A 14,034-nucleotide genomic window follows, 5' to 3' on the forward strand; every position below is an offset into this window, starting at 1 on the left:
TCTGAGCTTGTGCATTGTATTAACTTTGTGGTCACATTTTATTGGGGTTCAGGGTTTCAGTTATGCAGGTATGAAAAAGTACATGTACCAAAGAACAGGAATGGTGCAAATTAATTATAGTTAATAGGTCATATGTTGTTGTTTGTTGTTGTTGTTGTTTTTGATTGCTTTGGTTAAGCAGCCCTTATTAGGGATAGTACTGGATTGTATAAATCTGATGTTTTCCCTCACAATCGTGCTTCTGTAATTACTCTAATTACTAAATGACAACCTTTTACGATCTACACTTCCTCAAATTTGGAATTATACATTTCTATGGCAACACTAACTCCAAAATCTGAATCTGTTTCATTTGAGTAATCAGTAAACACAACAACAATAGAAAAAAAAAAAATGAAATACTCGTTTTCACTCAATATCCTGTTAATCTTGAGTACCTATAGAGTAGTACTGCATCCTTCATAACTCCAAAAAGTCTTTAGTTTTATTATATTCATAAGAGAAAGATAGTCTGTACCGATTTTTCCCGGAAAAACACGACCGACTGGAGGCGTGACGTGTGGGCGGAGCTAAAGAATCACGGGCGCCAGTAAGCTTTTGCGTTGAGAGCATGTGGAAGCTGTGACATTACCGTGAGGGAAAAACCATCATCCAAAACAAACCATGGCTTACAGTCAGATTCAGCCGTTTATTTATGATCCAGAATCAGATCCCGAGGCTGAAATGGAACGAGAACAGCAGCAGCAACGACTCGCTCCGAGCGGGGCTCGAACCCGGGTCTCCGGTATGGGAGGCAGACGCACTAACAAGGAGGCAGAGATATTTGAAGCAGTTTTACTCACCGCATGCGGTTCCAACACACGATCGTGACCCTTTTTCGTTGTGACTGCATTATCCTTAAGAAATAAACAATATGCAAATCCAGCGTCAAACTGGGCCTTGTTTGTAAAACAAGCATCTTCGAAATGCAGGGAACAAACAAAAACACTTGCACAACTCCGTTGATGCTCTGTAAAAATAAACTCCATTCACTGGTCCCTTAATGCTGTTTTTTTTTTTTTTTTGGTAATCTGTGCAGGGTTGTCTTGCCCTGGCAACCAAAAACACACTCCTTTTGTGACATTTCGCGATGCTCTCGCTCTGATCAGTGAATGTCTGTGCTCAGCCTCTCAGTGCTCTACTCTACAGGAGCGTGCGCTCTTCCGGGAGACGTAGGACCCATATAAGGAAATTCCGCGCCATCTAACGTCACACAGAGCCATACTCGAAAAAAACTTTCCGAAACTTGTGACAAACCAGAAGGAGTATTTTGGGAACAAAAATACTCATTCAAACGTACAACTTAATTTTTGAAACTTTGTCCATGTTTAGCATGGGAATCCAACTCTTTAACAGTGTAAAAAACTCAGTATGCATGAAATAGCATTTCACCCCCCCTTTAAGTTGTGAGGGTGAGTAAATAATGTAAGCATTTAAATTTTTGGGCATCCTATACCTTATAGTTATTCGACTCTGTGAAGTAGTTACAATAAATTGTATTGTATGCCATTCCTTTATTAGTGTTGCTACCTGACAGTGGGACAAGTCAGAACTTAAAATTAGTGTTAAAAAATTGTAATTGCAATTTCTGTGGGCGGTCATAGTCTTGCAGTCTCATGCCAATTCTGATATGACATGAATGCAGAATGCACATCTAGAGTGAACTTAATAGCATGGTGATAAAAAAAGTAAGGACATTTCTGAAGACCTTCACAAAAAAAGTTGTTGCTATTATGGAAAATGTCATGTTTCTTTGGATTACTTTGAGTTTTCTTAGCAGATATTAAAATATAATTGCAATCAGTAACAAATAAAGATTTCAATTTATTATGTTTGACATTGTCAGCCCTATTAATAATCATCAGGCTCCTTCACTAGCAAAATCACATCTTCTGTACAGCTGAACTCAGAGAAGACATTACTTAAAGTGGGTTATATTTCAATAGACTCTTTATCGCTTATGCACACCCACGGTGCTGAATCGATTGTCTGATTGTTGAGACACATTCTGCTGCCTTGAATCTGTGACAAAAGCCCTGCCTTGCTCCCACGGGCTATGCTTCATTAGAGAGTGGGGATGGGTGGAATAGGCATGCCTGACAGCCGCTGATAGAGCAACAGATGATGCCAGAAGCTGCGCTACTTTGTCAAGGCACACTTTAGCAGACTCTACTCTGGATCTGCGTCAGAAGAACACGTTCTGGCATTTTGGGGTGCTTTTGATAAGAGTCTGACATTTCACACCCGCATGCAATTGATGACATGCGGAGGCTTTGAATGGCTCGTAAGGACTTTGGTTGAAGTTTATTAAGAACAAACCACTGAAAAACTGCAATTTCACGGGAATCTTCCTCAATTCTCCAAAAAAAAACAAAAACTGATGTATATAGCAGAGAACATATAATGGCATTTTAATTAGAGAAATACATAAATTGACCCACTAGCAGTAAAGCACATGTGATATTATTACATTAGTGCTATTCAGTTAAATAGTCAATCACGTTAAATGATCAAATAGGTTGAAACACTTGAATAAAAGCGCTGTAGATAAAACCTGTGACCTGTTGTGAACTCATGTTATCCTCCAGCTCTCCTTTCAGCTACATTATAAAGGCCAGAGTGAAAGAGACAAGGTGATTTCAGATCCAGTATAGAGCGGGTTTTATTTAATTATGTATCAAGGGGTGCAAATTAGAGGAACAATATTAAAATGATTAAATATTAAAAGTGGTATCATTATGTAGGGTTGGATCTGTATGATGGAGGTTGAAAAATCTCTTCATTTTCTGGATTTATGAGTTTTCTAAATGAGATCCTAGCTCTGTCACCCTGTCCCTAGATACAAATAGCAATCTTCCACAGTAGTCATTATCCATCCATTTCAGGAAATGTGGTTAAGCACCTGAAGATGGGCAAAAGAGCCAGATATTCAGCTCCTTTTCATGATAATCTGATCCACAGAAGTGGCCCTAACAGAAGCAATCCACTAAATCACATATTTTATTGGCTGTTCATTGCAACATGTTTATTGCATTTGCTATGGTGTGATGGATTACAGTTTTCAGAAGGATTCAGCTGAGCTGTTGTTATTGATTTCAGAGTGGCAGGAAGAGTACAAGGTAATTTACTCTCTTGACTTAACACCCACACGTCCACATGCACCCACAAAATTGTTTTAGTTCACATCATTCCTAACTAACTCTTATTGTGCTAATTGAGCCGCTGCTTATCTCCCTGAAATCTTGCTATTGAGATGTCTTCAGCAAATAATTACGCTTGAATGAAAAAGCTATGTCAGGCTTGGCTGTCTAATTAAGAATCTGGACTGAGTGCCCCTTGAGTCAAATATGCAATGACTTCATGACCAACCCGGTGACCACACTCGTACAAATTCATACGATTGTTGCCAAATCGTACGTATTTTACGAGTTGCACAATTCGTATGAATTTGTACGAATGACCTACACCTAACCCAGCCCCTAATCCTAACCGTCACTGGGGTTTAGACAAATCGTATAAAATCGTACGAGTGAGGTCGTACAAATTTGTACGAATAAGCCACCTCGTAAAATACGTACCAATTGGCCGTGAGATAGCGTTGTCATGACTGACTCATAGATATTTTGTTTCTGAATGAATCTGTGTTTTTTAAATTCATCGGTTGTGTGAATGATTCCATGACTGAGTCATAGTTATTTAATTCTTGAATGAATCTGTGATTTTGAATGAATCGGTTGAAGGAATGATTCAATGACTCATTCATTATAACAGACACTGTATGAATCAATGTATTTGAATGGATGGTTCAAATGGCTTACTCCATAAGTTCCTCAGTCACTCATAAACTTGTTGCCATCTACTGAAGTTGCCACGTAACCTGCAGATCCACAGACAGTGCACAGACCCACCACTAATGCACAGACTGACAGTGAGAATTACTAGTGTTATTGGACTGTATATCAGCACCCTTGACTTCTCTCAGCTAATCAAATACGAGGATCAGAACTAATTGTTTATAAGATATTAGCGCTGTACATTCAATAGGACAAACCATCCCTCAGAGTCTCATTTTCATTCACATCACATTTCATTAAATCTAGCATCTACCCAAACTAAAGTTCATGAACCATCTAAATGATCAAGTCTACAGCACAATTCACACAATTCACTGCTGTACACTACACAAACAACTGTATGAGCTTTTCCCTTTGTAATACTTCTCCCTCAATTTCCTGCAGGTCATTCACTGTTAATAGACTAAAATAAGGGTTATTATACTTTGTATGTTTACATCTAACCTGTATATATATATATATATATATATATATATATATATATATATATATATATATATATATATATATATATATATATATATATATATATATATATATACACACAGTATATTGTGATGTCACTGTTAAATAAGCCGCAATCAATGTAACTGAAATTCGCAGCAGATGTAATTAATTAATGAGGAACACTGATGTGATTAGATTTCATTTTTCACACAGTTCAGTATCTGGGGAGAAATATTAAAATTTTTACTGAAGTTTAAGTGTTTCTTTTGATGTACATTTCAGAAAAAGGTCTATTTTTTGTATAGACCCAGCACAAATCATGTCACTACATGATGTAGATTGATTAAATATGCTAAAGTTTCTCTAAAGTTATTAGAGAGTGTATATTTATTTGTGTTTTCTCAGGCAGCAGTGGAGAGGAATATATCAAAACTAACAGATTGCCGTATTAAGCTCCCTGTGATCTCTTAACTAGCAACAATCCATCTCGGAGTGAAGATGAAAATACTTTATTTTCTGTGGGATCAAAGAAAAATGACGTTCATATGGTCAGATCACCTCAAACATTAGGAAATATTTTTTGAATGATGAATGATCTGTAATACCACTGAGAGCTTCAATAAATATCCTTGGATGACCGAACTGCTGTAAATATGCAGAAATGGCAGCGGATACTTAATTGTGCACGGATGCTTTCGAATTTGCTGTCAACGACTAATATGCAGAACAAGCCAAATTAGGCTTCATTTTCTTAATGTTGCATTACTGATGAGTGCATGTTGTAATACTGAAGCTTTTTAAATTTTCCTGACAGGTTTGTTCCATATTTATGTGCAGTGTTTTAGAAAAGCAAAGAGTGTAATTCGAATAAATAGCCCATGTCTATGATTAATAAACATAAACTCAGTGCATCTGGTAGAAAATAATGACTGATTTGTAATGTTTACCAAAGTACTTAGCTTCTCCAAGGGCTGAAACATTAGAATTTATGAAGTTAAAAAATTATGTCTTGAATAACATGGAGGGTGATTTTAAAGATTGCCTCTAAAAGCTAAAAAACTAAATTAAATAAAAAAAAAATTCACCTTGTTTTTTCTTGTAATAACTTCAAAAGTACATCTAATGCTTGTCTTTATGGTGTATGCGTCAGTACTTTCCCCATTACTTCAAGTTGTTTTTAAATGGAAGACATTAAACTTTAATTTTCACTTAATGCTGCAGCTCTGTTATTGAGCCTTCGGGGGAAAATACAGTTTTGATCTAGTACAGAACATCCCCTAAAGAGTGGTTCAAGGTTACTACTGCTAAATGCACTGGGGGGATCATTCATTTGCATATATTAAAATATTATACTGGTCCAAGAAGAATATCAGTGCATTTTTTATTGAAATTCACTGTCAACATCCAATTCAAAACTTCCAACATAGCACTTGCTATATAGCTACAGTACATTATACATAATGAATGAACTGAAGACAGATAAAGAAATATTCCAGGTTCTGTACAAGTTTGGCTAATCTCCAGCATTTGTATTGATTATAAAATAAAAAATAATTATGACGAAATAATTATGTCATCTCTTTTTAGGCGAGACATTTCAAAACGAAGTGAATGGGGCCAATTTTTGAGGCTTTAAACGGCTCAAATGTTACATTTAGGACTTGACATAAGTGTTACATTAACTATTCTGTTAAAACATTTGTGTTACTCTTATTTTACCTGGTTAAATAAAGGTTATTATTATTATTATCTGAACTATAAAGTAACCTTTTTTGGTTAATTTTTGTTCTCATTTTACGGTTGTTTTAGGGTTTTAGATGTCATGTTGTAAAAGTGGATATAACTTTACTCAGAAAAGGTTAGTAAGCATTTCCTCTACAGTCATACTGAGATTGTCTTGTGGCTGTACTATTGACATTTATTTTAACATTTATGTCCCCATTATTGGCTCCATTCACTTCAACTGTAGGCACCTCACTGTAACCCAGATTTAGCTTTTTTTTTAAGAAGAGGTATAGTTTTATTAACATTATATCACCATTGCTGTTGATTGAGCTTAACTTGTAGTGAATCCAGTATATTCCTTCAAGAACCAACTGTAGCAAACTGTTGGTTGTCTGTAATCTGAGATTTTCTGTATAACCCTGTTTTTAGGGCTTTTGCAATGTAGGAATTTTATATAAAACTTACCATTTAAATAATTTCAAGACTTTCTAAAACAGCAGGGAATATCAGAGCTTAGAAACGGATGTAAAAGCAAGAACGTACAGTACTTAACATAAGCATTTTTTTAAAGAACTTGTTAAGCGAAGCTGAGGAGCATAATCAAAGAGTCCTCTTCAAAGCTTCAAGCACAGTAGGAAATCACAGCTTTGCTCACATAAAGACAAAGGGCTTTTCAGATATTAAAGTGTGTTACGCACAATAATTGGTAACAAATTTTCACAGGAGAATAGTCAACACGGCATTAAATTGGAACATGCTCAGAGGGTGACACATCAATAGAAAACAAACCGACAGTGCTACTGAAAAAAGAAAGAGGAGATCGTAAATAAGACATAATTTAGCTTTGGAACCAAAACAACTAAACAAAACACAAAGATGCAAGTGCGAGAGTCAAATTGAATGTACGTTTTCGATTTGCTCAGCGATTTGAATCATGGATAACTATGGACTCCTCTGTGCTCATTCAGTCAATGCGGACCTGTGGTGATGTCAATCAAAGCTGCTGAAATCCTCCGGCTCTGTTTGAGTTTTTTTTAATAAGGCTTCTGTAAGGCAGCATTAGCTGTGTGCTTTATTTTCACGGCTGATTCTGGAAGGGTAACGTTATAGTCATAGTGGCTTCCTGCGGCTCTGCGAGTGGGCGGTTGACCATTTCGTTCTGGTTCTGTCTGGCGTTCTCTTCATTCATTTGAGACACTTCAGTGGATCCCGCTTCGAAGCCAGGGACGGTGTTGGCCACATGGACCACATGCACCTTATTTCGTCCCTTTTTGCTGAGGATGCAGCTGAAGACCTTCTTGAAGCCCTTGCGAAAGTGTTTGGACACCAGGGCGTAAACGATAGGGTTGAGGCAAGAGTTGGCATAGGCCATGCAGTGGGACAGCAGCCTGAAGGCGTAGGTGGTCTGATTGAAGGGAAAGTCTCCGTAGAGGTAGCACAAAATGACCACGTGGTACGGTAGCCAGCAGATGCAAAAGAGCACTGTGACTATGATGATCATCTTGGTGACCTTGCGCTTGGCTCGCTTCGACTCCGACATCCCATCGAGGGGATCCACCGCGGTCCACAGGTACTTGATGGTGCGTGTGTAGGACAGGCTCACAATGAGCACAGGAATTACATAGCCAAAAACAAAGGTGCAGGTGTCCAGAACCTTCCGGTTATGCTCTTCCCACCCTGGCACACACACATTGCTGTTTTCGAAATCAATGAGGTCGTAGTAACTCAAATAAGGCCCGGCGAAAACAAGCGACAGGCCCCAGATGACCACCATCGCAACTACAGCGTTACACGGCGTTCTCAATTCTCTGGAGCGCAGGGGGTAACGGATAGCCAGATACCTGCAAAAGAAGAAACCCACCAATCACAAAACAACCACAGGAAATGTTCATCAGAAGCTGAGTGGTGCTTTCTGAAATTGAGTTTGACTGAAACGCCATGTGATCAATATAGCCAGTGTGTTTTAGTGCATAAGATGAATGTGTCTTGTTGTTTTCTGCCTCTGCTGAGCCCTGGACCATTTTTCACAGTGCAGGAAACCGTCAAATTAACAATTTTATTTTCTAAAGGTAAACAATTTCAGGGTGGATGGAGGGCAGTGGGTCTGTTGCTCAGGGTGAGAGTAACATATTATACCGGGGCGTATAGGTGGCATTGTTACATTTATGGCATTATTTCAGCAAAAGGCTGGCTGGCTCTCACATTCAGCTGTCTCCGGGTCAGCCCACGAGTCCCACTCATCACTGGTGCTTTACTTCGACCTTAATGTTGCATCATTTTAGCTAACACACCAGTAAGTGGATACGTGTGGGTGCTACTGAAGTCTCTGTTTTCACTTGTTCGTTGTGAAGACAGCAATAATGGGCTGCAGGTTTTTGGAGTTGTTTTATTAATGAAGTGGGTCTTTGGTAATAAGTTCACTGACATTTTTGCAGTTAAACGACAATCTTTGCTTGTGCAATTTGCAAGACTTCATTGTGTTCAGGCGATCAATTTCGTGATGTTATTATGCATAGAGTGAAGTTCTGACAGGATTAATATTATGTATAATTAGCATACCCTGTTTGTCGTTAAAGATCTTTAAATTGTATGTCCCTGTGGTTGACGACATTTATTAAAACTAATAGATTTTAATTTACCTCTGATTGTTATATGAATATCACATTAAAACTTTTTACAATGCCTTTTCATTTGCTTGTGCTAAACCTTTTATACATTTGTCTGAGATCATGACTTATTTTATACTGTGAAAATACTACATAAAAAATATGAATGATTATATGTTCAAAGTCATGATATTTAACAAAAGAATAAAATAAGGATAAATGTTGTGTGAAAATTTAAATTTTACTTGTCACATTATCTGCATTGGGACATTTTTGCACCTAATACATTTAGCCCTTTCGTTCAGAAGTTAATGTATTTGTTTATCAATTCTGAAAAAAGTGAAGATGAAATATGAGATGTGACAAAAACAAAGAAAAATAAATAAGGTTTAATATCACCTGAGAACAGAATAGTATTGTGTCATTTCCGAACTATTATGCACAAAGTGTGAAAATATGAATTGTGTTTATCGGGATTCATAAAATGTTAGCTATGTAATTAGCCTTTAAAAGACAAAGGAATTGACCGTTTTATTTGAAAAAAATGTACAAAATAAAATAAAAACAATAATAATAATGAAATAAATACATACATACACACATACAGACATACATAAATGTAAAATCCTCCACCACCATTCACCTCCATCACAAAATGTCATTAAACAAAACATCACTGAGATTGAAAAATAATTAATACAATGACAATTTTATGATGCATGCATATATGCAATATACACATGGAAAACAGTGTGAAAAGTGTTTTAAGAGGGTTTTTCTAAAAAAATATAAAAAAGATTCTAAACCTGAAGAAACCCACCTATCCACAGACACAGCAGCCAGGGTGAAACTGCTAGCATACATGGTGAGGTTGATGAAGAAGTGAACCACCTTGCACATAAAGGACCCGAAAACCCAACCCTCCAGGGAGTAGATGGTTGCTTGGAAAGGCACACAGAAGATGATGAAGAAGAAATCCGCTACGCTGAGGTTGAGGATGAACAGATTGGTGGTGTTGTACCCAACCTGCCCACTTCTGAGCAGCACTGCCAGTACCAGACTGTTCCCAATGGTCCCCAGGAGGAAGATGAGCGAGAAGACCACAGACACAATGACACTGGCTGGGTTGAGCTGGTAGCTCTCAGAGGCGTTCCAGTGTCCCATGGCTTTATTCAGGTCCTCGTGATCTGACATTTTAAGATGTGAAGTTCCAGAGCCCTGCAAAAGGCCATAAATGATAAGACACGGGTGTAGTTGTGCCTAGAATCACAAAGGACTTTCGTCTCACAAAATAATGTGAGGATTTGATGTAAAGTGCATGGTTACAGATCTCGCACATCTTTTCAGAATCTGAATCGCAGTATGATGAGACATAAAAGCTCTTTTAAAAAGCCATATAGCTAGACCCGCACTGAGAGCAAATATCAGGAGGATCAGACTCAAGATGAACAAGAAGAAAGAATATTGTGATTACAAAAGATCATGAAAGCTGGTGCAAGTACAAAGAGGATTGAAGAATGAGATGGAGGCAAGGCTAAAATCAATTTCAGAAAGCTATCTCTCCAAGGGCAAAAAAACAAAAAAAAACAATTGCATGTAGCATGTCTCCAATTGGTTGAGAATAATCTAAATTAAAATAAACTAATTTACTTTGTATTCATCAGAAATCTTGGAGAGTTGTTTATGGATGAATCAATGTGTCATGATATCATCGACTGAATAGAGTGAAATGCATTGGATTATATGAGCATTCTGTTGTTGGTTTAACCTGCTAAATGAGAAGGAATGCAATTGCCTACCAGCAGTTGATCTCTTAATGTTTCCCAGTAGGTGTTGCTCAGAAACGGTCAGCATCGATTTCTCCACTTCAAATATTGATCAGGCTATAGGAAGAAGAAAAGAAAAAACTCACTGTTTATATTTTACATTAACAAGCATGCAGATTAAATTATACAAGGCTTTATAGGGAATGTAAACATCTTCCAAGATAATACAAATTTTATGGCAGCCTAAATGTTTTTGATTCACATGCAAAAACAGGATACATTTTTTTGAGAACAAAAATTATGTGAAATAAGACTTGTTTTCAGACAATATATGTTGATTTCACTTTATTTATGAAGAAAAAAATGACATGGAAAAAAAGAAAAAATTGGGGTGAAGAAAATCTTGATTCCTTGACATATTCTCTGAGAAGTCTTTAACTATATTCAATATAGTTGTTGTTCTTGTTTCAAAATATTTAGATATTCTACTAGAAAACACCACCAACATTACAAACCATTAACAGTGATGAAGAAATAATTTTAATAATTACAATTAATAAAATATAAACTATATAATCATATAAACTCTTTAAACATATGCAATAGGTGGCATCTAGATAAATAATGCAAATCTGAAATTGCAAAGGCTTTTCAAACAGCATTTGTTAAGTGAGGACAAGCAAGAGCTTTCAGGCAATTGGGCTAGCAAATGTAGAGCCGTGCTCCCTAATAGACTGACAAAGTGCACGCTAAAAGTGTGATATAACCAGGTGACAATAAAAAAAAGGAGTATGCAGAATATAGGTTATTAATCCTCTGAAATGTGGACATGTCCTATTAGGCTATAATTGGCTGTCTGGGAGTCATCATGATATAATTAAAATGCTGATCTTCTGTCCCTCTTCTAAAACAATTTCATTACATTTACTAATTATTTTGTTTGATGATACAATGTAAACCGCATGCACGATCAGATGATATTGCTGAGATTTTTTTTCTTTCTATTAGGAACAGAGCGTGACTCATTATTTAGCAAGCTCTTTATAGTGGTAAATGAAAAGGAAGCAGTTTATTTTGAGAGGTAACGCTCTTGTGGACTCATTCATATTTTATAACTCATCCAGTTATTTTCTTGCTTCTGCAATGATTTTATAGGTAATTGAGGGTAAAGAGGAAATTGGAAAGGGACAGAAGGAGAGGATAGAAAGAGGAGAAAAAAGAGACATTTTAATAGATGCTTCTTTTAAACAAATTACAGTGGTTTGTTGATGTGGATTAAATATAGCACTCTAGGTTAAAACAACCCATTTTGGGTTATTTTGGCAACCTAGCGCTGGGTCAGATATGGACAAACCTAGCGCTGGGTTGTTTTAGCCCAGCAGGTTGGGTTAAATGTTTGACCCAACATTCTTGGTCATTTATTTAACTCAATTATTATAAAAAAAATAGTAAAATACTATTGCTGAATTAAAATGAACCAAAAATAGGTTGTAAATTAAAAATCACACACATAAGTATAGTTTTCGAGGTCTGTGAGAGGTCAGAGGTCAGGCTCAACCCTAAGATTCGGCTGAAAATATAACTGAGCATTTTTTTTTAGAGGTGAATTGTTCTGAAAAGCAATCATTTATTTCTGAACAGTAGCTAAAAGCCTCTCCTTTTGTCACTGAAATGCCCTTTGGTGAATTATTCTACAGCTTTACTGATCAGACAGTACAGACTTTTTTGTAGAAATAAGTTCAGGGAATGGTTATTTATAGATTTATACTACACAAGCATATGTGTTAACGCTTGAAGAGACAGAGACACCACTTAATCAGTGCTGGCAGGACAAATGTTTTCGCTTTTGTGGCTGTCTTTGCCTTGGCTTCTTTGAACAATTCCCTTTGTAAACACACTTGACTGTCTTTCATTTGAAGCCAGCTAACTAGCTGCCAGTCAATATAACATGAAGTGTCCTTCAAGAAGCAGGGCTGTTAAACCGATCCCTTTGGTTACAGTCACGGAGTGCATCCGTTTTGTCACTTGACAAATGGCACGCTGAACCTCCTCACACAGCACCACATGCCTCTCTAACCCTCTTTCAAACTCATTTGCCATTTAATATTCAAACTTCCATGAAAACTTTCTCTTGAGCCAAATTAAAGCATCGCAGCACATTAACTGCATCCCTCTGGACTAAGATATCAAAAGAGATTCATTCTAACAAATGCATAAAAATAAAATGTTATAAATGAAGCATGCAAAATACAGCATGTATAAATATTCTAAATAAAGCATACTAAATAGAGTGCGCAGACACATTAAAGAAAGAAACAATGTTACAGATGCATCACATGTAAAATATGCATGGTATAAATGCATTTTGCAGTCTAAAAATATATTAAGATAAATATAGATAAGTCATCCAAGGTCATCATAGAACTATAAATACATAATTAAACATCATTCTTCAGATGTCAATCTGTATAAACTGCAAATGTCAGAGAACCAACATAACAACCTAGAATTTGATGATAGTTTGAGAATTTCAATCAGTTGCTTTTACTTACCAGTTTATGGGATGAGCAGTGACTGTATATTCACGATTTAGATTCATTGTAATATTAAGAAGCTTCTGGTGTCCAGTCGAGCTAGTGGTGCTTGCAGAATGTAACAGTACTTGAACAGCCCTCATCTCCTTTAATTCTGCTTCTGTTTCTCTATGCATTCCCTCCCTCACTTCCCCTCATATGAAGGCTCCTCCTCCACAGTATGGTAAAGGCTCACACTTTACTGCAAGAGAGAGACAGAGAGAGAGAGAGAGAGAGAGAGAGAGAGAGAGAGAGAGAATGTGCACCGTTTCTTTCACCCCGTACATTCCTGCAAAGATCTCTTCATGTGTGTTACTAATGCAGCACCTGATACACACAAGCACAAATCTAGAATATTAACCTGGTAAATTATTCAGAATGAGGGCTTCATGGTCAGATGGTATTTTATTTTTGCATCACGTTTTGCACATGGGAAGAAATATATTGGAATATATTTCCCAAAAGATGAGACTTCAACTGTAATCCGTTTACAGGATATTTTTCAATCAGATACGCACTATGACCAAATCAATACACCTTCAAGGCATCATTGCTCATGATAATATGACAGAAGGATGGGATTTCTGCAAAACTGTTTCTGTTGCTTCTACACAAATATCTGTTATTGTTTCTGGAAATTGCGCCGCGGCATATTTTAGATTGTGAATACATGTGCAATAATAGTGTCCTTTCAGCTGTGCAATATGACGCCTGATATAACGGTCTTTATGTCAGACACATGCAATTGATTCATTAATTTCCTTGAAATTGCAGCATACACTAAGTTCAAATCATATTCATATAGTATGTTTATGTATGTGACTTCATATTTCTTGTTTTCACGTTTGTATCAGTCACAAGAATAGACTAACATACTTTTTTGAACAGGATGATCATGTTATATTGTACATATTTATATAATATCCTGTTCAAAAGTGTACACCCCCAGCTGTAATGCTTAATGCAATGTGTTTCCTTCTTGAGCATCAGTGAATATTTTCACCCTTTGTAATAGTTGTATATG

The 14,034-nt window shown here is 36.7% G+C and overlaps 1 protein-coding gene across 1 annotated transcript; it reads right to left on the reverse strand.

Moving 5' to 3' along the window:
* Nucleotides 1-5,748: 5,748 nt before the first annotated feature.
* Nucleotides 5,749-13,150, reverse strand: galr2b (galanin receptor 2b). Its single transcript, XM_026212722.1, has 4 exons — nucleotides 12,990-13,150; nucleotides 10,471-10,554; nucleotides 9,492-9,889; nucleotides 5,749-7,906 (listed from the first exon to the last, which is right to left on the reverse strand). The coding sequence occupies exons 3-4, from the start codon at nucleotides 9,863-9,865 to the stop codon at nucleotides 7,144-7,146; spliced, it is 1,137 nt and encodes a 378-aa protein (XP_026068507.1). The 5' UTR covers nucleotides 9,866-9,889; nucleotides 10,471-10,554; nucleotides 12,990-13,150; the 3' UTR covers nucleotides 5,749-7,143.
* Nucleotides 13,151-14,034: the final 884 nt, after the last annotated feature.

The sequence above is a fragment of the Carassius auratus genome, chromosome 3, assembly GCF_003368295.1.
Source record: "Carassius auratus strain Wakin chromosome 3, ASM336829v1, whole genome shotgun sequence".
NCBI classification, from domain to species: Eukaryota; Metazoa; Chordata; class Actinopteri; order Cypriniformes; family Cyprinidae; genus Carassius; species Carassius auratus.

Excerpts from the sequence above, each read along its gene's own strand:
- galr2b (XM_026212722.1), bottom strand. The coding sequence starts at position 9,865 with ATGTCAGATCACGAGGACCTGAATAAAGCCATGGGACACTGGAACGCC. Across the intron at positions 7,907-9,491 it reads GCTGCTGTGTCTGTGGATAG|GTATCTGGCTATCCGTTACC; the intron begins GTGGGTTTCTTC and ends CTTCTTTTGCAG.